The 25328-nt window shown below is 36.9% G+C and overlaps 1 protein-coding gene across 1 annotated transcript in view; it reads right to left on the reverse strand.

Annotated features, from left to right (window-relative positions):
- cnksr1 (connector enhancer of kinase suppressor of Ras 1) overlaps positions 1 to 21231 on the reverse strand; it is a 64539-nt gene extending 43308 nt beyond the window's left edge. Inside the window, exons 1-6 of the mRNA XM_039739285.1 lie at positions 21115 to 21231; positions 14155 to 14312; positions 13338 to 13540; positions 13013 to 13097; positions 4268 to 4309; positions 1393 to 1512 (exon numbers count right to left, since the gene is read on the reverse strand). Coding sequence (XP_039595219.1) covers positions 1393 to 1512; positions 4268 to 4309; positions 13013 to 13097; positions 13338 to 13540; positions 14155 to 14312; positions 21115 to 21166 — 660 coding nt within the window. The 5' untranslated portion in view covers positions 21167 to 21231. The remainder of the gene's footprint in view (positions 1 to 1392; positions 1513 to 4267; positions 4310 to 13012; positions 13098 to 13337; positions 13541 to 14154; positions 14313 to 21114) is intronic.
- Between the last annotated feature and the right edge of the window lie 4097 nt (positions 21232 to 25328).

Raw genomic sequence — 25328 nt, forward strand, 5'->3', positions numbered from 1 at the left:
TAGATGCAAAGTCTTTGCAATTTTCGCTGGGTAACACCTTTCTGATATTGCTCCACTATCTTTCTGCGCAACATTGTGGGAATTGGTGATCCTCTACCCATCTTGGCTTCTGAGAGACACTGCCACTCTGAGAAGCTCTTTTGATACCCAATCATGTTGCCAATTGACCTAATTAGTGTTTATTGGTCTTCCAGCTCTTCGTTATGCTCAAATTTACTTTTTCCAGCCTCTTATTGCTACTTGTCCCAACTTTTTTGGGATTTGTGGACACTGTGAAATTTTGAATCAACATATTTTTCCTTTAAAATGATTTACTCGGATTAAATGTTTGATCTGTCATCTACGTTCTATTACAAATAAAATATTGACATTTGCCATCTCCACATCATTGCATTCAGTTTTTATTCACAATTTGTTTAGTGTCCCAACTTTTTTGGAATCCGGTTTGTAATATATATATATTTGCAGATGTAAGTAAGCATGGAAGCATTTCAACATACAGCTTTGCCTACTGTGAGGATAATACAACTAAATTAACTGTAATAAAAATATTCATTGTTAAAAGAAAATCTTATTTATTTATCTACATACAAGACTATAGCTGAACAAGTTTCTTACATAGGACAGATAAATCAGAAACACATATGGAGACAGTAAAAGGGTACAATACAATAAAATTAAGTAAATGACTTGAGTTAAGGTATGGTTATGTAGTCACTTTTGGATTGTTGAGAACAAAAAAATAGCATTTTTTAAAATATCCTTATATTAGTTCTGAACAGCTTTATTTAAAGTCATAACAAATTACAATTGCTTTGCTTTAAAAAAAGTAGTCAGAATAGAACGATAGTTGTTTCTGCAACCATAGTTATGGCTGCCAAATCATTTCCACCTGTAATACACAAGATCACAACCCACATTACAAGGAACAGAAAATAAAGGTTGGTCATTAATAGGAAGTCACTCTTAAAGTATAATGATTAAGAAAGTTTGATGATTCTATTAACTTTTGTGGCATGTGGTACCCCTCCAGCCATACTAATCTGCCTAAAAACACAAATGTTGTTGATTAGATAATGGCAACCCGAGAGACTAAAATGGCTGGTAAGATTAAGTAAATCCATACTGCTGGAGGCATACTGCTCTTTTACAGACATTTAAATATTCCTCTGGAGTGTGACAAAATAAAGCACAAATTGATTTCACATTACTTAGCACTTTTGTTCAAATGCAGATTAAACCATTTCACCTATACAACCAACAATTCAAAATGTTTTGTTATATTCAGACTATGTTACTTTCTTTCATCTGCTCTTCAAACACCAAAGCAGACTGAATGCTGACAGAAAATATTAATAGCAGGATTTTTTTTCCCTGCAATAAATTCCATACCAGACTATCCCCAGGTGAAACTGGGATGAGCTCCACAGCATGTAGCTGTGCAGTTTGCTTCAAAAGCTCTTCAGAATGAGTATTCAGGATAGCGTCACAGATGGATACTAGTTGTTTGCACTAAAGCCAACAGAGAGAGAGAGAGAGAGAAAAAGAAATAAGAAAAAAAGATTAAAATTTTTTTAAATGTGTGGCAATGAAGAGAGTGACTTGTTAAAATACACCTTTTGAGTACCGAAAACCATATTATCTAGCTTGTTAGTGTTCCTGATTACATATCTAACAGCAATGCTCAGGCGTCTAGTCTACATTTTATTCACATTTCAAATATACCATACTTTACACTCAAAGATGATTTAGGTAAATATATGTCTTCTAAAGATAGTAATAAATACAGAATAAAAAAAAAAAATCACTGGCAAAAACCAAAAAAAAAAACACCACACAACATTAAAGCACAATGTGCACTAACAAAAAAAAAAAAAAAAAAAAAAAAATATTGAAGTATACAGTTAGGTCCATAAATATTTGGACAGAGACAACTTTTTTCTAATTTTGGTTCTGTACATTACCACAATGAATTTTAAATGAAACAACTCAGATGCAGTTGAAGTGCAGACTTTCAGCTTTAATTCAGTGGGTTGAACAAAAAGATTGCATAAAAATGTGAGGCAACTAAAGTATTTTTAACACAATCCCTTTATTTCAGGGGCTCAAAAGTAATTGGACAAATTAAATAACTGGAAATAAAATGTTCATTTCTAATACTTGGTTGAAAACCCTTTGCTGGCGATGACAGCCCGAAAGTCTTGAACTCATGGACATCACCAGATGCTGGGTTTCCTCCTTTTAATGCTCTGCCAGGCCTTTACTGCAGCGGCTTTCAGTTGCTGTTTGTTTGTGGGCCTTTGTGTCCAAGTTTAGTCTGCAACAAGTGAAATGCATGCTCAATTGGGTTAACATCAGATGACTGACTTGGCCATTCAAGAATTTTCCACTTCTTTGCTTTAATAAACTCCTGGGTTGCTTTGGCTGTATGTTTTGGGTCATTGTCCATCTGTATCATGAAATGCCGCCCAATCAATTTGACTGCATTTAGCTGGATTTGAGCAGACAGTATGTCTCTGAACACCTCAGAATTCATTCGGCTGCTTCTGTCCTGTGTCACATCATCAATAAACACTAGTGTCCCAGTGCCACTGGCAGCCATGCACGTCCAAGCCATCACACTGCCTCGACCGTGTTTTATAGATGATGTGGTATGCTTTGAATAATGAGCTGTTCCACGCCTTCTCCATACTTTTTCTTGCCATCATTCTGGTAGAGGTTGATCTTGGTTTCATCTGTCCAAAGAATGGTTTTTCCAGAACTGTGCTGGCTTTTTTAGATGTTCTTTAGCAAAGTCCAATTCTTGAGGCTTATGAGTGGCTTGCATCTTGCAGTGCAACCTCTGTATTTACTTTCAAGCATTCTTCTCTTTATGGTAGACTTGAATATCGATACGCCTACCCCCAGGAGAGTGCTGTTCACTTGGCTGGCTGTTGAAGGGGTTTCTCTTCACCATGGAAATGATTCTGCGATCATCCACCACTGTTGTCTTCCGTGGAGGTCCAGGTCTTTTTGCGTTGCTGAGTTCACCAGTGCTTGCTTTCTTTCTCAGGATGTACCAAATTGTAGATTTTGCCACTCATAATATTGTAGCAATTTTTCGGATGGGTTTTTTCTGTTTTCACAGCTTAAGGATGGCTTCTTTCACCTGCATGGAGAGCTCCTTTGACCGCATGTTGTCTGTTCACAGCAAAATCTTCCACATGCAAGCACCACACCTCAAATCAACTCCAGGCCTTTTATCTGCTTAATTGATAATGACATAATGATGGACTTGCCCACACCTGCCCATGAAATAGCCTTTGAGTCAATTGTCCAATTACTTTTGAGCCCCTGAAATGAAGGGATTGTGTTAAAAAATGCTTTAGTTGCCTCACATTTTTATGCAATCGTTTTGTTCAACCCACTGAATTAAAGCTGAAAGTCTGCACTTCAACTGCATCTGAGTTGTTTCATTTAAAATTCATTGTGGTAATGTACAGAATCAAAATTAGAAAAAAAATTGTCTCTGTCCAAATATTTATGGACCTAACTGTATATACGCTTGAAGGCCAGACAGGATTCACAGACATTAGACAGGTGTGCCTGTGCTGGTTCTGATGACCAACTGTATCTGGTTGTTTTCAAAGGAATGGAGGTTTAGTTCACTGAATTTTACACCAGTTACTTTGCTGTGATTAGTTATCATGAAACTCGAAGAGGAAAAGCTGATTTTATTTATGGCTGGTCAGAATAATTTTCATTGATATCAGGTTTCCTTTTGTACTGGATTGTAAATGTGGCTTGTTTAATCTGATCCTAGTTGCAGATTTTTTTACTTCTTATATATTTTTCCTAGGAATGATGCTTTTGCTTTTCATTACATTGTTTTATTTATATATTTATGATAATGTGAAAGAAAGTCTGCCATGATTTATCTTCATTTTATCCTCTACATCTACAAAAGCAGAGATATCTACCATGGATTTGTACACTTGCGATAGTCATGAATAGTAAGTGCTTTAACTTGTTTCTAGCAAACAAATTTCTACTAATTAAATGCACTTGTTAAATTGTATTTAATATTATATAGTATGCCTAGATTTAGATTCTAAAATTGCAAAAAGAAAAACTGGAATAAATTTTTTTTTTTTTTCCTTTCACTTGATATTCACAGTGAAAGTCTTTTACTTCAGGACAAGAACAGTGTTGCTTCTCCAGTGATACACCAGTTAAACCCGACAAGAAACACAAGGCTATGTGTTGGAAACAAGATCTGAATACTCACTGTGGATATTATTTCTTTTTCTTTTTCCAAAGCGATGTTCTCCTGAAAATAAACAGAACAGCTGCTTAGTAAAGGCAGAAGACCAAGATGTGTGCTCCAAAGCACCTCAAAACACTCTTCTTTTTAAATAGTTTTTATCATCCACATGGACCTAATTCTGAAACATGAAACACACACTATAAACCACAATTGTCAGAAACACAAAAGAGCTAGTCTTTGGCCACTTACAAAATCAGCAACACTGAACCTGAAAGGGATTTTCCATCTCAACACAAAAAAAAAAAAAAAAAAAAAAAACATCTACGAGGGAGGGAGAGAGAGAGAGAGAGAGAAAGCAAATACCCACCAATTTCCCCAATATTCAACATACTGTTCTTCTTGATTGGTAACAGCAAATAAAAATAAAAAAAAAAAATGTTTATTTTGTCCAAAATAGACCCAGGAGAAGACATGAATTGTGAATTTATCAAATGGATGCTTTTGGAATACCACCAGATGAGATAACACTCAGCCAAGAAAATGCCATTGCCACATATTACACTAAACTGCTTGTGTTTTCTTATTCAGCGCAAAAATCTTAACTCTACTCACCATAACTCAGTGGGTTAACATTCTTACTTTACTCAAAATTAGAATAGATCAAATATTTCTACTTATCTTTTAGAATTTGGCAGAAAACCATTACTGTTGTATTAAAATAACCAAGATGGGCCTCTAAGATTATGGATGTGTATTCTGAGCTTTTTTGCTCACAGTTGGAGAAGGCAGAGGTGCCAATATTTGATATGGAACATAACAGTATGGAAATAATATTGATATAACTCCTGTTTGTTTTGCATCTAGTTCAATGTAACAAGATTTGTAAAATACACTAAAAGCATTCAAAACAGATTACATCGAAATTTACTATGCATTTCTGTTTTAAGAAGAGAAACTTCCCTCAGTATAAAGTTAATACAAGTGCCATTAGAAAATGTGAGTTGGAACCAAGAAAACCTAAGCTGAACACACCATTAGGATGGGAGAGGAATAATATAAATTCATTAAGAATGTGGGGAGAGGGCATGCAGGTGGTGGGTGTAACAGAGCAAGATGCAGAGGGCAGGAAGATGTGGAAAAAGATGATTTGCTGTGGCAACCCCTGACGGGAGCAACCAAAATAAGGAGGAGGAGGATTAACAAAGAATATAGTAAGAGAGAGATTTAAAAAAACAAAAAAAAAAAGTTGATATACAGGTGTAATCTGTGTTTCAGGTATAAAATACAAAATAATTCTACAGTAGCATTCCTGAATCTACTTACAAATTCATAAAACTTAAAAATAAAAAAACTGGCAAATGCACTTTAAGTCTAGATTTTTTCCCCCCAATGAGGTTTATTTTGTCTTTCTAAATGCTTTAAGAAGAAAAACAACCTATAATACTAAGCAAAATAGCCTCAAGTTAATTGCAGCCAGTCATTTAGTTTGTAGTAAAGAAAAAAAAAAATTTAACCCCAAATAAGCTTAAAGTCTTCTTTTTAGTTCTAGAACTTACCAGCAATCATAATTCAGCATAAAGTGCTAAACTAATTCTTTGAACAATGTATAGATACACGCACATCTCTTGCTGTGAACACACATTGCAAGCAAGCCAATAAATTTCTCACCTACCTAAAAATGTATTTCTATAAAAGCTCTCAAAAGAATAACTGAGGCTTAAAAGGATAATGAGTAAAGAAGCCGATAAAGAAAAATGGATAAAGTGGCATCAAAACGATCAAAAACACTTTAAAAGTACCTTTTTTGAACTGGGTTTTTACTTGTTGAAAACAGGAGGGGTTCAGTGTAACAGTAAGCCCTTTCAAAGTTAAATATTAACTTATATTACTAACTACTTTAGATTTACTTTTATGAAAGATACTGCTACAACACCTTCTCTGCAAAGTTCAGGTATAACAGTAAGAAAGCTTTGTCATACTGTAGATAAAGACTGTTATAAAAGACAATTTCTAAAGTGAGGGTATTCAGACTAACAAATTGATATCAATTTAAAATTTTGTTTTATATATTTGCTTATCTTAAATTGGTGGAAAACAAGAGGAATATCCTTACCTTTCAGATGCTTTCTGCCAGACTAGTAACTCTGTCAAGCTAGTGGAAAAACCTCCATGTGTGTAAAAACAGGTATGCATGCACACACGCACACACAAAACCAAACCGCCTGGAGTGCCCAAATTAGTTCTCTGTAACCAAAGACCCGTTCTGACCACCACTGATGAATAAAAATAAAAAAGCTTGGCTGCTGGGCCTATTTTTATCTAGTTATAAAAGGCCAGAGGCCTTTAGGAACAGAATGGTGCCCTTGTTTTAGGTAAAAATGTGAAAGAATCAAGAACAATGGTGTATCTTAAGAAGACATAAGGTCACCTGCTACATCATTATTAAACACATACTGGACCATTTCTGGCCAAAGAAAATAAATCCCTGAGCGTGACGTCATAAACACAGAACAACAGGGGATTATGTTTGCATCTTACTTGAAGAAAAAAAAAAAACACTTCAGTACTGAAAAAATTATAATAAAAAAAAAAAAAAAATATGGTTTAATTTTGACAGTGGAATTAAAAAAAAAAAAAGTTGAAACAAAACATTACAAAAAATGTCTTATCAAGCTGCCTCGTTTCCTTTTGAAGCATTTTTAATAACTAGTTATCAAAATAAGAACATTGCTTCTCTTTAATTAGAAAATGAAGAAGACTGTCCAGTAAATGACCAAACATTTAAAATGCCCTGAATCAAACAAAAAAAGTTTGATCTCTGATTGAACAGTCCAGTAAGGCTGCTCGCTGCAGAGTTTGTAATAGTTTGTTAGTACAGGAGGTGACATAGTTGACGCAGTGTTTACTAATGCTGCCTCCGAGTTCAAAGGACAAGAGTTCTATTCTCTGCACAGTCTTTCTCTGTGTGGAGTTTAGATCCTTTCCCCTTGTCTGTGTAAGTTTTGCCTGAATAACAACAACAACAACATTTAAATATATTGCACATTTTCATACAAACAATGTAGCTCAAAGTGCTTTACATGATGAAGAAAAAGACAAAAGACAAAACAAATAATTAAAATTCGGGAACACAATTAACCTAGAATAACAGTAAGGTCTGATGGCCAGAGAGGACAGAAAGGGGTGGAAACCTCCACACAGCTGGAGAGAAAAAAAAAAAAATCTACAGGGGTTCCAGGCCACAAGACCGCCCGGCCCCCTCTAAGCATTCTACCCAACATAAAATGATCTCAAACAGTCCTCATTGTATTCGGGGTTCTCATGGAAGAATTTGATGATGATGGTCATGTGGACTTGTGGCCTTTAATCCATCAATGTAGGGACATCACGGTGCTTTGATTAGGTGGTGGTGGCGCAGATCGCCACCATGGAAAACCGGAAAAAGAACAGAAGAGAAAGAAAGAAAGAGAAAATACTGTGGGTTTATGCTACACAATAAACATGTTAAAATAAGTTTAAAAATGGGTGACCTAAATTATCAGTGTGCTCTACAGAGAAAAAAAATCATGTATAAAATAGGTAACAAGATGTGTTACAGATTTGCAACATTGTCACTGCTTTAAGAGAGACATTAATAATAATAATTTGACGGACTTATTTAAAAAGTTGATAGGTGATGCACTTGGTGTAAGCTTGTGCCAATATTAATGCAAGATTGCTTCCAGGATCTGTTCATTTACCTGTAACACTGATACAGTAATAACCATTAAAAAACTGCATATCAGGGAAAAGAAAAAGCCTACTCTAAAATTAACATGCTGTCAGGAATCCAAAGGCACTTTCCAAGTATTGTACTATAGAAAAAATAAACTATACAGAATGTTGGGAGACTATAAACTGCAAAAGTCTGACCTCTGAATTCTTTATTCATGTCCTATTCTGTATCATAGCCTACAAAATTTATATAAATATATAATGTGAAAAAGATGACATTACCATCAAACCTCTGGGGTAAAAAAATGATTCATATAATAAATAAAAGTACTGTTTAAATTAGAGAAGTGCAAGACAATAATACATTAATTTAAAATACATATACAGTAATCCCTCGCTATATCGCGCTTCGACTTTCGCAGCTTCAATCTATCGCGGATTTTATATGCAAGCATAACTAAATATAACACGAATTTTTCGCTGCTTCGCGGGTTCTGTGGACAATGTGTCTTTTTACTTCCTGTATATGCTTCCTCAGTTGGTTTGCCCAGCTGATTTCATACAAGGGACGCTATTGGCGGATGACTGTGAAGCTAACCAATCAGAGTACGCAGTTAAGTTCCTGTGTGCTGAATGCAGTGTTAACCAGGAAGTCTCGTCTCGCTCATTCAGCATCAACGTGTTTCGCTGTGTAAAGAGTTAACTTTTGTGCTCTTTTGTGTTTATCTTTGTACATAGTCAAGCCCTTCATTATGGCTCCAAAATGATCTGTTCCTGCTGCTGCTTCAGGGGCCGTGCCCAAGCGCCAACAAAAGATGTTAACAATTGCAGAAAAGGTAAACGTTTTGGATATGCTGAAGGAAGGGAAAAGCTACACCGCTGTAGGACACCATTACGGCATCAATGAGGTTACGATTGTTTTTATTTAAAAAGTAGGAAAGGAATATAAGATCTACAGCCGCAGTGTCCTTTTAACCAGGGTGCAAAACGAGTTGTAAGTGGATGTAATAAGGCAGTAGTCTGGATGGAATCTGCTTTAGGGATTTGGATTGAAGACTGCCAGAAGAAGAACAACGGCAGTGCTACACAATCGCCTGAAGTGGCTCCTTTAGAAGAGCTGTAACCCTCTCCTTTGTTGTGCAGTAAAATTAAACTCATTGTTATCGGACAAGTCGTCGTGGCATTGTTGGCGAGTAACCATAATTAATTTTCTACTTACAGTACTTAGTACATGTACGTACGTTTAGTGTCACTGTACACACATTTACTGTATACTATTCTACTTGCATTGTACGTATTTATTGCTGGTGGCCTGTCTATCGTAATGGCTGTAACATATGTGATATCGGAGACACTTGATATCTTTAAAATAATATTTAGGTTTTACTGTATATAAACAGTGTGTTTATATACATAATTTCAATGAATCTTACCTAATATCTAAGAGAATACAAAGGGGATTATGCTGGATAACTGTGCAGGGAATATTTATTAACAGTGTGGGAGAGTTTATAAGGGCTTAAAATATCTCAAAATAACCATACAAACATATGGTTTCTACTTCGCGGATTTTCACCTATCACGGGGGGGGTCTGGAAAGCAACCCTCGCAATCGAGGAGGGATTACTGTATACAGTATAAGGTCTGCCTGGTAAAAAAAAGATTTTAGTGCAAAAAATTATCCAAGCCATGAAAGGACCCCAGAGGACGATGTAATTTAAATCTACAAGAGTAATGAGGAGAACAGCATGTGTGTCACTCCCTAGTTGTACCCAATAGTATGTGGAACCTGCTGAGAAGTCCGGTAGTGCTTGGGGACCCCTCAAGGACATCAGCAAACCTTGTAATGTTGGCTGGGTACCTACAATAGGAAGTACTTACAAACATGTACTTGAAAATGTTCATGGATCCGGGTTTAAACACCACACTCAAAAAGTACACTTGAGGCTCCAGGCTGGGAGATAGCCAATGACAAAGGCTCAAATGGCTGAAGCAAAGAAGGTCAGATAATCGGACAGAAGTGGGATTTGTAGTGTGAGCAGTGGAAGATGGTTTGTCAGTGGGTGGACCATCCATCTCACAATTTAGTCAAGTGTTTTTATTGTATAGGATGACATCTGACTATATTTTGAGGTGGCATGTGCTTTGCATTTTATCCTTTTATGTATTGTTCTTTCTGCGTTCTCCTGTTATTCACCAATTTTACTGTAATAAATTTTGTCTTCCTTATATGCCTTTCAATGGTCTGGTTACCATTTTGGTTCTGAAATTACTCCCCTACAATCAAAAACCATCAGTAAATATTTTATTACTACATAAAGAAAACAAAACATTATAGATAATCTGTAACACATCTCACAACTAGAAAAAAAAAGTTTTACGAAGTGCTTAATACATTCTGCCGACCCCCAAATTGTCATCTCAAGTTTAGGTCTCATTTTGAATACTGAAAATTGGTGTCCACCATACATAAGGAATAAAACATCTTTACATAAGAATTGTGATTTCTGGGTTACTGCTGATTGATTTCTAAACCAAATTTTAGACTGGATTTTGTAAAACATAAAAATAAAACAAAGATGTAATTCTGGAAATTAAGAACATTAAGCTAAGCTAACTACCATTCAGTTTAAAGATAATTGAACACATTCTCAGTAAACACTGCAGTGAAATATTAGACAGAAGCTTCAAGTCATTCCAGCATTTTCAAATACCACGATTCCATGAGCTTGCTTTCTCTTCATTGCTTTAGGAGGATCATTATCATCACAATTTGAAAGTGGAGTTATTCTAACCTCTAAGATGACAATCTGGTCATTTATAAATCACAATACAAGATAAAAAAGTTTTAAAAATCACAACCCGGAGTCTGAAGCAAAGTTCAGATGTCAACTGATGAAATTCATCCTGTGAGTGTGAGACTGACATCAGTCCCCATGAGTCACCCGGTTATATGTAGGGAAGACCGCAAGCATGGGAGAATATACTCCTCATTTGCCAAAATAGTTGCAAACGATGACTATGTCCCTTGACAGTTGGATCATAATTAAACCCCCTCCCTCAAAATTACTTAGCTACTTAGCTTCATTAACCTTGCTTACAGCTCATACTTAATTTCTGTAAAACATTCATAACAGAAGTTAGCGATTTACTTTCCAGAAGCACTGCTGGGTTTAACACTGCCAGGTGACGGATTCTCTTAAAATTTAGCACATTCTTTATATGGAATCTTATAAACATGTGCTTGATGATCTAGCTGAAGCAGAAACACCAAGATGGCAAATGATATAATGCAATTAAGTATACCCTTCATCAACCTGGCTACTCTACTATATAAAGTAAACAGCATTCACTGTTAAACTGCCACATAAAGTAAATCTTGCCCAAAAAAGATAATTTTCCTTTTGAATAATGCAGTGTTCTATTTACTGGAGGTATCTTTCACCACCAATTTGTACGCACCTCAGATGACAATATGAAGGTTTGTGATGCACAACTCTCTTTCACATTAAACAGGAAGAAATTTGAGAATAAAATAAATAAATAAATAAATAAATAAATAATCAGACACAAAAAGTAAAATGACTTCTCTAAAAATACTAAAAGACCAGAGTTAAAAAGATCTCAGTGTCATAAAAGCCAGTGTACATCCCAGTAGCATCAGTCCTAGGACAGGAATCAGCACTGGAGTAGTATAAAATGTAAATCTATTTGAGTTTTGTTTAAGAGACAGTGTCAACAACTGGTATACAGACCATGTTTTTGACACAGCTCTCACATAAAAGTGACGTGATTGGCGTTTCAAATAAGAATTATTATAGGCCCACAGACCATGAGCTCACATACAGTATGCTTTGGTCTAAATAAAACAAAGCCTGTATTACTTTTACCATTGAATGGGCAAACAAATAAATAAATTATGAAGTAATACTTGATGGTGTTATTTTATTCATAAAGAAAGTGACTCACCACCCTCCTTTTTTCATTCTTAAACTATTATTTTTACATTCATTCTGAAACACCTTACTTTTACACTGTTCTGAAGGCTTTGTTACTGTTATTGCCTCTACAGTATATGTGCAAACTATTTTGAAATGGACCCCATAAAGATTAACAGGTTCCATTTTAAATTGCTTTGCAACTGAGATGTATTTTTCCTTATGGTGAATGATAATCAGGTAGCATATTCGTCTTTTTAAGACACAGGGCTCAGTACATTTACTTTATTGAAATAACTTAAATTGTAATAGGTGATTTACATTTAGTACATCATATGAATGCATGAGAATTGCGCTGCCTTCTTTAGCAGTTGCACACCTTAACAGTCTTTGGCTGTACATTGTTTCTTTGTTTCCTTGTTCCTGAGCAATTAACCTTATCCCCAAAATTATCCATCACGGTGGTTTATTCCTCTAACACTGAGAAGATCTTTAAATACCATTGCTAGTTAGCCAACTAACCATAATAAACATGGTTTTCCATTCACAAATTCCTTAGATAGCTGTATATACAATATCTCCAATAACTGTGCAGCAAGGATGAAAACTCTCAGTATGTCAAAAATTGTGATAGTATATGAAGGCCCTTAGAAGCATATTCAATTTTTGATCACTGTAAGTACAGGTGTAAATACTCATTAAAATACATAAAACATTGGAAATACCCGGCAATTACCTGAGAAATTCTATTTTTCATTATATTATTTAATGGTTTTCAGAAAATTTTCAAAACTGAGATAAGAACCAAACAGTCATTTTATCTAGGCCTTGTAAACTCCAATGTCAAGTATAAATTTCTCATTCTTCATTTCTTAAAGAAGTAGTCTCTGTTTTTTCATTTCACTGTATTTTCACTAATACTGACTTTAAAATATTCCTTTAAACAACTGGGGTCATAATTATTCTGTTTAACAATATTTATCCAATATTATGAATTTTAACCACTTTTTTCCATTTCCATCTTCTTTCAATGTCAATATATTTTGTAATAGTGCTCAATAAAATCAAGCAGACTAACTGTAAATTTTGTAAAAAAAAAAAAAACACAACTCACCTTCTGAACAGAATTTCCAAGCTCAGTACAGAGGTTAATAATGTCTTGGCTGACTGAGTAATCATTTACATTGGTGTAAAGATACCTGCCAGGTTTAAAAAAAAAAAAAAATCATCATGTGGCTGTAAATATTGCTGCATTCCAGGCCTCCACCTAGCATAGGAAAGAACTACAGCCGACAAATTAGCACACTTGCCCATGGGCTTGTCTTTGGTTGTTCAGCAATTATACATTGGCTTATATGCAATTGGTTGGGTACAGAAAACCATATAAAAATATTTAAAGAATTACACAAAAAGGAACATCTGTGAAATATGCAACATACCTGTTCAACCAGGAGAACAAAGCTTTTGCAGCTAAAATTAGGTCTATGATAGACTGTAGAAGGTCTGGTGCAATCTTGGACACTGCCATTCCATTATAGGTGTTTGTCTTCCAGCGGCTTTGAATTTTACCTTGTAGAGTTACAGAAACTCCCTTCAGCTTCTCCACCAGAGACCGCATATTCTCCCGGGTTATGTCATAGTTCTGGGGGTAAGGCACAAATAAGCAAAACCTAATGTTAACCTAATGTAAGCTTTTTATCACTCAGTACACAGTAGATTTCACGAATCTTGTGAGGAGCTGAGCAAATTTGCAAGACAAAACTACACAAACAAGCAGGCAGCCTTCTCTGTCTCACTCAACAGCTTCATTTAAATATGAAAACATAAAGGTATTTAATGAAGTTTGGGTAATAAGTAATAAGGCTGTACTTAGAAACAACTGTAAATTGAAAATGGACTGTTAAGTGCATAGTTGAGTACTCAAAAGAAACCACCAAACTACTGTTGTGACCTTTTTTTTTTTTTAGTTACAGCTGCATTTTAGAAAATTAGCCTTAGTTATATAAAAGTGCAAGGAGAATGAATGCAAATCAAAATGTACTGCCTCCAGCCCATTGTACATGTGTGTACTATGAATCATGTTAGATGTACATAAAGAAGAACAGCAACATACAGTTTTCAATATGGAACAAAGAAAACACAACAAGGCTTTGCAAAGCCTTGTGACCAGAGCAAATTTTCATGACAGTAATATAAAAACAGAGAAATCTATAACAACTGCGTGGTGAAGGATATTATATTTCAAATATATATTACCAGAGAGCAAAGGCTCTCAATAGCTTCTAGAAACAATTCCTGATGGCCAATTTTGCTGACACCCAATTTTTCAAGGTCTTGGTAAGATAAATTGAGTAGTTGTTCTCCAGTGAGATGCCAGGCTTCAAATGGATACTGATTGGCAGTTGGCTCCAAGCCTGAAAAGAATTGAAAATGAAAATGCAGTGACAGCAACTTATGATCATCCACTACTAAAGGAAATAAATATAACAATAGAACAAAATACATAAACAGTGACCTTACAAAATGTGCTTGAAACAACAGAATAATCAAGTACTGGAATATGTAATGGAACTGGCAAGACTTAAAGCAATATTTTTCAACCACTGGGTCGGATCTCCAACAATCAAGCTCGATTCACACCCTGCTCAGGGCAGAAAACACCAAGAAGGATAAACCTTTGATGATCTTACTGGAATAGATATTGGAGAACCCCCTCTATGACAGTTGCGCTAGAATCATCACAGGGAGAGGATGGGCCTTAAACACACTGACATGGGAAAAAATGGATCAGAACAGCAAAAAGGTTGAGAAACGCTGCTGTAAAGTCTTTCCTCTTTTTCTTATTGACTTCAAACTGTTTAAACAGTCTGATTTGCATATCTTATGAATAGAAAATTTCCCTTATATTAAGATCAACAGTATGTTTGCCTTTGTTTAAAATAATGTGACTAATTATCTATTGTGGCGGACGGCCGAGACCCATGCCCTGCCGGGACACCCCTTTAACACTAGATCCCAGGGAGCAGCCATGAGATCCACGCTACTTCCACTGGAACACTTCGTGGCAGCCCCCCTGGGCTGCATTGGGGCCACTATCCTAGAACACTGGAGCTCATCCCTGTTGGGGTCTGTGGCCACCGCCTGGGGGAGCTGCAAGGCTTCCTGAGCCCGTGTGGGCAGTAATGCAGCCACACCCAGAAGTGCAGCCTAATTTAGGTTAATTTCCACCTGAAGCACTTCCAGGTGGGATATAAAAGGAGCCTGCGGCCACTACTCAGGGCGAAAGAGTCAGGAGGAGAAGGACAAAGCTGCCTGGGAGGAGTGGAGGAAGAGGACTGATTTTTGCAGTGTTGTTGGGTTTTCTATTGTGTGTCTTTTTGGGAACTGGGTTGTGTCTGTGGGTACGAGGAAGGCTTATCCCACAGACGAAGAACAAATAAATAGTTTTGTTGATTTTCATCTGTGCCTCCAGTGTCGGTCTGTGTCGGGTCGGCTTTTAAGTTTATTTAGCAAGAGCGTTACATACAAATAAAGTTTACAAGTTTCCTATTTTCTTTAATTGTACCAGGTAGTTTGTGACAGACTGGTGTCCTGTCAATCGCTTGCTTAATGTTGCTGAATCTGGCTCTAGTCCTCATCAACCCTGAACTGAGTTAGGCAAATTTTAGACTCTATGGTTATAATGGGTAGTGCAGTTAACAAACAGCATGGGTTGAGGTTACTTTTACACAATAGAGTTCATACTGAGCGCATATAACCAGTGATTGAAAAATGAAACCAACATAATATTTGCCTTAAACACGTTCTAGATTTTCTTTTTAAAAGTTGCCCACATCAGTTAGACCATTATTGAAAGTGGCCCCTTCGCATAAAAACACTTGAAGTATAAATTGCCACTTTTCATTTCATAAAATTACCAGCATTCAGTGAGCAGTGTTTTTTGTTTTATTACCAGCTGAAAAGAAGCACAGACATCCAAGTATGTGTGCTATACAAACACTACTAATGAGATAAAGAAAACAGGTTTTGTAACCAAAAGGCAGTGTTTTAGGTCAAAAATTATTCAGACTCCCATATATGTTGATACGCTTCAAGAAAACATAAAAAGCAGCCTAAGAAGTAAACAAAGGATATGATCCAACGGCTGGATATTTTATAGAAATCTTGTCAAGAATCAGGGCCGACTTTACATATAAAGACATAAGGAGAACATGCATGTGCCATGCTTTCTCCCAATTTGCCCTGGTCTTTATCCAATGGAAGGCTCATTACTGATGGGGAGAGAAGTGTATACCATCAGAAGTTGGTGGGCACATCTGCTTCTTGATAATGCTTTGCTGCAATTCCAAAGAATATCTGAAACGTTAGCTGGGACTGCAATAAAAGCTTACCTATCCGGATACCTCTGTCAATTGGATTTGAAAAGCCTGGATCTACTGCAGCTGCTACTACAGTATTTGCAAGTTTTTATATTTATACTGTACACATTACCTTTTTTCTCTGACATTAGCAAATGTTATTTCCAATCAAATAGTTTGTAATTGTAATGAAGTGTAAGAGAGTTGCTTCTCTATTACTAAGTAACTGCTCTTTTGTATTTGTTGCTTTTTAATTTTGTTCAGATAAAGTCAAGGTCAATAATGTTTACTTAAGATACAAGTGTTGTGTAAAAAAAAGAAAAGGAAAGAGAAGTTTACCGATTAATTAAAAACCTACAGCTGAGATGACAAATATAATAAAGAAGAAAATTTAAATGAAGACCAACTGATTATTGTTACCACTTTTTCTCAGATTTTTTTCCTACTGTGATGATAATGAACATTGTTGACATAGTAATTCATCTGCTTGATAATCACAGTTATGTTAGATCATTTTTTGCACCGTGTATCAGGAAGTTCTTCCCTCATGTCCCTACCATATGCGTTGTTTTTACCCTTTTCAACTGATGTATACACTGTCGCCCCTTTCACATAGTCTTTTTGTTGCAGAGTTTCATTCATTCATTCATTCGTTCCCACTGCAAAGCTGGAACATGGGGACAACAGTCTTAGCAGTGAGGCCCAAACATACTTTTCCCCAGCCACACTTACCAACTCATACTGTGGGATCCCAAGGCATTCCCAGACCATTTGTAAGATATAATCCTCTCAGTGAGGCCTGGGTCCCCCCCCCCAGGGTTTACTCCCAGCTGGTTGTACCTGTGAAACCTCCAAAGGGGGGCATTCAGGATGCATCCATATCAGGTGCCCGAACCACCTCAATTGGCTTCTTGTCAGCGGATCTACTCTAAGCCTCCCCCAGATGTCTGCACTTCTCACCCTGTCTCTAAGGGAGCCCAGCCACTCTGTGGAAAAAGCTCATTTTGGCTGCTTGTACCCATAATCTAATTTCTTACCCAAAGCTCATGACCATAAGTGAGGGTAGGGACGTAGATCGAGAGTGTCGCCTTCTGACTCAGCTCCTTCTTCCCCACTACAGATCAGTGTGGGAACTGCATAACTGCGCTTGTCATCCCAATCTGTATGTTAATCTCACCGTCCCTTTCCCCTCACTTGTGAACAAGACTCAAGAGGAATTTAAACTCCTCCACTTGAGGCAGTAACACTGCTGGAAAAAAATCTGTGTGACAGCCTAGTCTGAAATATTATTGTAAAAGGTGTCTAAAGTGGGCAGCATGTTTTTGCCTTGTCCTGATCTGTAATGAGAGCAAGTGCATGAGCACGTCAACATTTCTTGTATGTGAGGGATATGAACTAAATTGAAAGTCAAAATTAAACAAAAAAAAAGACCACCCAGGAAACAGAATCTTATTTAAATTTATTTATGTGAATGTTTTACTTGACATTTCTCATTGCTGGCTAAAAACTCTGGATGAACACTACAGCTTTATAGTTACAATAATAAAAATAAACTTCACATTTATATAGCACTTTTCTCACTAGTTAAAGTAATTTTGTTAGCGAGTGGTGAGCCACTTCAACCACCACTAATGTGCAGCATCCATCTAGATGATACAATGGCAGCCATTTTGCGCCAATACGCTCACCACACATTAGCTATTAGGTGGTGAATTGGTGAGAGATAATTGGCCGGTTAGAGACAGGGCATGACTAGGGTGCCAGAATTAATCTAATTAGAATATTAGCTGAAACAGAACACAAATCCCTCAAACCCACCTAATCTAGTTCAAAGTTATGGGGGGGCTGGAGATTCAGGCACAAGGCAAGAGCCTACTCTAGACAGAGTCTTAGTTTATCACAGTGTCCATTCATGTGTATTTCATCTTACAAAGGGCCAATTCAAAAATCAGCAATGAACCTCTCTTTGGGAAACAAGAGTACCTGGAGGAAATGTGGAGAATACGGAAATGACACAGACAGCAGAACTACTGTACTGTATATACTGCACACCATCCTACCCATAATTTGAATACAATTATACCTCAAACCATCTTCCACACCCACTTATGTAGAGCAGGACTGTTGGGAGGTGGAGCCTAACCGATCAAACATTGGGAAAAGGCTAAAACACCAAGTCCGTGGTACTGTGTTTATTGTTGCATCTGCTATTGCCTGCTAATTTCACATTGTCTTCTAAACACAAAGACACATTCTAGTTTTTTTGTAAGCTTTCTTGGTTGAAAGCACCTGATAAAGAAAAATGTGTTTATTAAGTGCTCATAAGGACACAAAACATAATTTCATGTGTAAGACACTGATGCCAACAAAAACATAATTCAGTTTTCAGGTTAATAAAAATATATAACTAGAATACAAGTAACAAACATTTAGCTTTTAACTGTGACTAAAAAATGCAGCACTAGGAAAGCCTCCAATTTTCTCAGGAAAAGACCACAATTAACACCTGGAATTTTGGGCATCTCTGGCTCCAAATCAGCCCGCAGCAATATTCAAACAATTTGAGAAGGTCCTTAAATGCATGTTCTGCAGGGTTTTCTGGTTTTCACTCAAGGCCAGTCTCCCAAATGATCTAATTATTTTGTTAACCAGACATCTTGTACATAACACTTTTAAAAATACTGCTCACTGAAATGTAAATGATTTTCTGAGTTACAGATACACTCAATGCTTCTAATTATTTGAACAACTGGGTTTACAATGTCCTTGATGGCACAACAAGTCAAAGACAAAAACAGTACTTAAGCAATGGAATGAAACCCTCGCCTAATTGCATTATCATGCAGATACTTTTTAAAACCTTGACGCCCATTGATTTTTCTTGATAAAAGAAAGCAAGGTCTTGGTACATCTCCTGATGTTATTATGACCAACAAGACAGTACGTGGTACTAGTTAGGAAGAAGATTATAGTACTAGAAATTAAAGGCATGTGTAAAAATCCTGTTTAAACCAATTCAAAGTAATCAAGCTCTGTAAATTATATAAAAACTACATATACTGTACAGTGCACGTGACAACAATGACACTATAAATCTATAATCATATCCATTTTTGGTCTTATTATTACTTATTTGGTCATTATTATCAATTACAATTTAGTTTGTATCCTCCACAAATTTGACAATAAGGGAAGTGATTTGTAGCATTCTGCATAGAAATGTGCAATTTAAGGATAGATTAAGAAATCAAGAACCAATTTTATGATATTTTTAGTAATTAGTAAACAATTAATGTTTGGAAATACAGAAGGGTACAACAGTTAATACTTTGTCTAAATTGCACTAACAAGCCATTTTAACTTCCAACTGGTAGGTCTAATAAATAAATGGCAGCAACACTGATGATATACTGAATATTCAAATATCCTTTTACATTACTATGATGTTCATTGCACAAAAATTAAGATGACCCCTAATGTTAAAAACGTGTTTTACAGTTAATTGAAATATTTACTTTATAATGATACATTAATTTAGGCTATATAGACTTTACTTTAATTCAGATATTTAGACTTATCAATAGTCACATTTGGGGTTAATGACTTGCATTAAATACATGGTCCCTTATGTGGAGATTGTTTGTATTCCCTGTAGTTATGTGGAATCCCCCCAAAAATGCTTTCCCTCACACTGTCAAAAAAAGGTGCTTGTTAGGTTGACTGGCACACCTAAACTGACCAATTTTGAGATAATGTGAGCACATGAACATGGTTCTTGCATGGGACAAGCTGGCATGTTCAGGGTTGATTTCTGCTGGGTCCCTTTGCCTTTTAGTGATGTCCACAACGCTGTAGTTAATAAGCACGCCCCACATTCTGAATTAACCGCCGAGGCGCGCAAGTTTATGAATCATACTTTACATCTGAAGCCCATCTAGATCCGAATTTTTACTTCTTCAACGCCTCTCTGTACTATCCTTGGTGGACCTTCTGTAACTTCCCTTCCTGCGGAATTCAACACCCCGGCTTCAATAGTTCAACAACAATACAAAAAGTGAAGGTCCTATATTCCAGGCAAGACATTCACAGTCTTGATGTGATCCAATAAAATGTGCGATGTATCCACTCATACTCACCGCCCAGTACTTTAACAGTTACTGAACAGTAAATCTAACATTTATTATTTGTTTCGTTTTGAACTGTAAAGCAAGGGTGTAGTTTCTTTACAGTTCTAATAACATGCTTATAATGTTTATGGTGAAACGCAACGTATACGTTCAAATTGCTGATATAAATCGGTTAAAGACATCCACTAACCGATGGTATATCGTCATCATCGCAGCTACGAATTCACTGATCTCCTTCCCACAATCGGAATCTCTGAAGAACGGTCCCCGAAAGTGGGAAGCGAAACTGTGTTTTCAACACTAACTGTGGTTTCATTAACTGACCGTTTCCCCTGTTGACATGACAGATCATATTTACACAAGCCGTCGCCATATGTGACACTAGAAAATAATGAAGGGCTGTGCAGAGGACAGGTGCGTACAGTGGGGGGCTTGGGGTCACTGTAGCGCAGCGTCGAGATCGCAAACGCCACCATCCTTCAAGAGGTCGTCTAAAGAAGTGAAGGCTCAAATCAAAGGACGCTTGCCCTTCATTTATGTTTAAACGACGACAAGTGGTGGTACCCCTCTACCGCTACGGAGAAGCCAAATGTGTTCGCTTAGGCAGTGCTGGCACAATGAACTTCCTCATTCCAATCAGCTCCGGGTCTGTTTACTTGGTTTCACACCACGTCTTCATTTGCAGGATACTTTATAAAAAAAGACACGAGAAGAGAACATATTACGGTTACCTCTTAGCCACTCCGTCACCTTTTCGGGGCTCCAGGATGAAACAGGCTCCATTGAAGACAGGTCTTGGAGTGCCGTTCTTAAAACCGAAATCCCCCCCTCCCCGTTTTTCACTTTCCCACCCCCCCAGATTTTCTGTGCTTGCCAGCGCCGTCTCAAGACGGTAAAAACTTGAGAAACGCCTACCTTCAGGTGTGGTGCAAAATCCCGCCCTTCGGTGAATGATCATGTGGACTGATCGACATGGCCACGCCCACGCCGAGTCGCACTGCTCGCTCGGGATCTCCTTTAACTGGCTTACACATCCTACATTCAAACATACACAACGGACATGATAAATGCACGAATAGGTGACCATTGAGGTGGAACACATATACATGAAAAGCCGCACACAAATCGTAAAAAAAGATATTACATATAATTACACAATGGCAGGGCCTACAACTAGAAACGAAGCCCTTTGAGATTTGATTTAGGCGTCCTGGAGGAGTTGTCATTGCTCTTAGCCAGAGCACAGAAGCGCTGGAAAAGGGAGTTGCTTATACTGTATAGCTAAAATGTGGTGAGTAATAAGTACAAAGACAAGGGAACTTATCACAGCTCTGCAAAATTAAACTGTTTTCATTGTGGAGAGTTATTTTTACTTTCATTCATGAACACAATAAAAAAATATAACTGGAATGTTTCCATCACGTCACATTTAAGAACAAATTTTACAAAAATGTAACAGATTACACAATTTATTTATGTATATAATTTTGTCCTAATTCAATTTAACACGAAAATAATTTTTAACATATATGTACCGATAATGACAATGCATATTGATTGACTTACATACACCTCCAGTTTTTGTCACTTCTTAATTTTTTTTGATCCAAACCTTGTTTGGTGGCCCGTCATTCCTACACTTTTTTCTGGCGCGTCCCTGTGAATCATCCAGCAGTAGTCCGCCATTATACTGACATCCCAATATCCCTGGTACCTTCTTTCCATGTCCTTGACATCCTAATGGAATCTTTCATCCTGCTCTTCAATTAACGCGCCAAAGATTTTCAAGGAAAAATTGCAAATATGATCCCAAAAAGTGAACTTTGCAACTTATTTCCTTACACTTCACTAATAATTGTATTAGCTTTTATTTATAATTTAAAGTTTTGTTGTTACCTAAGAAATTACTTCTTTGAATGATACCCAAGCCTCTTGTTTCAGGTAATTTATTGCACCATTAAAATCTGCATCAAAAATTAGTTTGCTAGTAACAGGACCACCAAAAATGCCCTATTTTAATTTAGCCTCAAACAAACCTGGAAACTTTCAGCACAAATATATAAAACGGGCTCCATTTTTTGATACTTCTTTAACAAACTGCTTCATTAAACCAAGTTAAGCAAAGAATATGAAGTGGTAGCAGCACTTTTTCAGGATCCACCAAGTTGCGTCTGATGATGTTTTTGGCAACATGCTGTAGCTTTTTTTTAGTTGGCCTTCCTTCTGAAACCCAATGTCAATTCTTGGCTCTGCTTTCATACTACCCAGGGGTTTTGTATGCCCTGACTGCTGACCAAGAACATTCAGATATGAACCAACAGTGCTAATTGTTGTTAATTTTCTTGAGAAGATATTCAGATTTCTCATATGTTTTGCTCCAAATGCCCAGAATGAGCAACAGGTATTGATGTGTATTTATTACTGTTATGAATAAGTGTTCTTTTTAGGCCATTTTTACGTGTCCATAAATAGCCTTCATTCTTCTGCATTGTTGTCTCTGCCAAGTTTCTGCGCAAGGCCACTTACGTCAGAGCAGTAAACCAAGGATCCATCTTTCTTGACATATGATGCAAACTCTTCTTTTCTACTTCAGTACTAAGAATTTTGTCTCTTTTTTGTTTCAAAGCTGAGAAATTGAGGGTAGGTACTGCTGAGAGAGATTCATTTTATGTGAATTATATATTCATTCATCTTATTTTTCCATAGGTCCCAGGCACAGTCCCAGCAGTGTCCTGACAAATTAAGCGTGTATTGCAATGAGAATCAAGTAAGCAGATGGTTAACCACATGGTAAACATGACATAACCTGACACAAGTAGCTTGTTAAAAAAACATGGTGTCAGAAAGTAACCATTTTAATTTAAGAAATTAACAATCTGTTAGGATGGAAGGGATTGAGTCTTGATTTACAATACCATAAAATGTAGGAAATATGGGAAAAAAATTTGCAGTGTTTCTAGTTGCATCTCACAGGCATTGCCATTCAAACAAGTCAGCGCAGTTCTCTCTGGTGTTGAGAACGAAGCACTCAAAGGATACAAAGCCATTGTGTTTAAAAGGGTCAATAATAAACTTATTCTCTAATACTAGGGTGTTGTACCATGTTAGCCATTATGAACGTAGTGTGAAGTCAAGCTAAATGACACCATTTAATGGCTAACTAAAAAGATTACAATATGTAAGCTTTTGAGGCAACTCGGGCCCTCTCTTCAGGCAAGATGTAATCACCACTACACCATTACATCCTGCCTGAAGAAGGGGCCTGAGTTGCCTGAAAAACCTGCATATTGTAATATTTTTAGTTAGCCAATATAAGATGTCATTTTGCTTGACTTCTCACTTATTGTTTAAGTAATGGAAAATAAGAGGTCTAAGACTCACTTAATTGGAACAAGAAATCTTGTGAGACTTCATTGGATAGAAGAAGCACTTTCAGGGACGTGGACATTACTCTTAAAAAACAGAGCTATGCATTCCATGGGAAACTAGCAAGGCACACATTCAACAAAGACAGGAGGAGGAGAAGAAGGATTGGAATGCACAGGCCTCCCTCCTTAAGAGCAAGCGTGTGAATGTAGTTAAACATGAACAGACATGTAGGTACGACCTGAGCAGTAATCACAAAATAAGAAAAAGGAAAAAGTAAGCAAATGCATTTGCTAAAGATATGGGACAAAACATGCATGAAATAGTTGTGTTAAACTTTAAACAAATGTACTTTGCAAAACTACATACCGACAATGAAAATGCATGTACTAAATGGTAACAACAGCCTGTTTGTTTGGAGTAGTACAAGCACAGACAAGCCAAGGAGAGTGGAAAATTGATGTGAAAGTTGGAAGTAATTTTGCTACTTTAAAATGGACACTGGTGTTCAGACAGATGCATGGAGCAAATTATGTGCTCAAAAACACCAATATCAGATTATCAAATTATAAGGCAAATGAAATACCTGGGAAATGGATATGTGAGATAAAAGTAACATCCAAAAAGAAAGTGTATTATAATGAAATTAGCAAAAAGCAAAAAGGTTTAATTTTATTTGCTTAGCTTTTATCCAACATGACTTATCAACATAATCGAGTAACTATCAATCTGTAGGACTGTTAGGAAACAAGTCTTACAAGACAAGGTGAAAAAATGTATCATTCCAAGTGAAGAGTTTAAAACAAACTGCAAGTGATTTACACTTCCTAAGTTACAAACTAAAGAGAATCTTTAGACACTTCTTAAATCACTTACACCTGAACACCAGCAAGACCAAGGAACTGGTGTTGGATTTTAGGAGGAGTAGGCCCCTCATGGACCCTGTGATCATCAGAGGAGACTGTGTGCCGAGGGTACAGACCTATAAATAGCTGGATGACAAATTGGACTGGACTGCCAATACTGATGCTCTGTGTAAGAAAGGTCAGAGCCGACTATACTTTCTTAGAAGGTTGGCGTCCTTCAACATCTGCAGTAAGATGGTGCAGATGTTCTACCAGACGGTTGTGGTGAGTGCCCTCTTCTACGCGGTGGTGTGCTGGGGAGGCAGCATAAAGAAGAAGGACGTCTCACGCCTGGACAAACTTGTTAAGAAGGAAGGCTCTATTGTAGGAGTAAAGTTGGACAGTTTAACAACTGTGGCAGAGCGACGGGCACTAAGCAAACTCCTGTCAATCATGAAGAATCCACTGCATCCACTGAACAGAGTCATCTCCAGGCAGAGGAGCAGCTTCAGCGACAGACTTTTGTCACTGTCTTGCTCCACTGAAAGACTGAGGAGATCGTTCAGCCCCCACACTATGCGACTCTTCAATTCCACCCGGGGGAGTAAACGCTAACATTACTCAAAGTTATTGTCTGCTTTTACATGCATTTTTATTACTCTTTAATTTAATTTTGTTTTTTTGTATCAGTATACTGCTGCTGGATTATGTGAATTTCCCCTTGGGATTAATAA

The sequence above is a fragment of the Polypterus senegalus genome, chromosome 17 (genome assembly GCF_016835505.1).
Source record: "Polypterus senegalus isolate Bchr_013 chromosome 17, ASM1683550v1, whole genome shotgun sequence".
NCBI classification, from domain to species: domain Eukaryota; kingdom Metazoa; phylum Chordata; class Cladistia; order Polypteriformes; family Polypteridae; genus Polypterus; species Polypterus senegalus.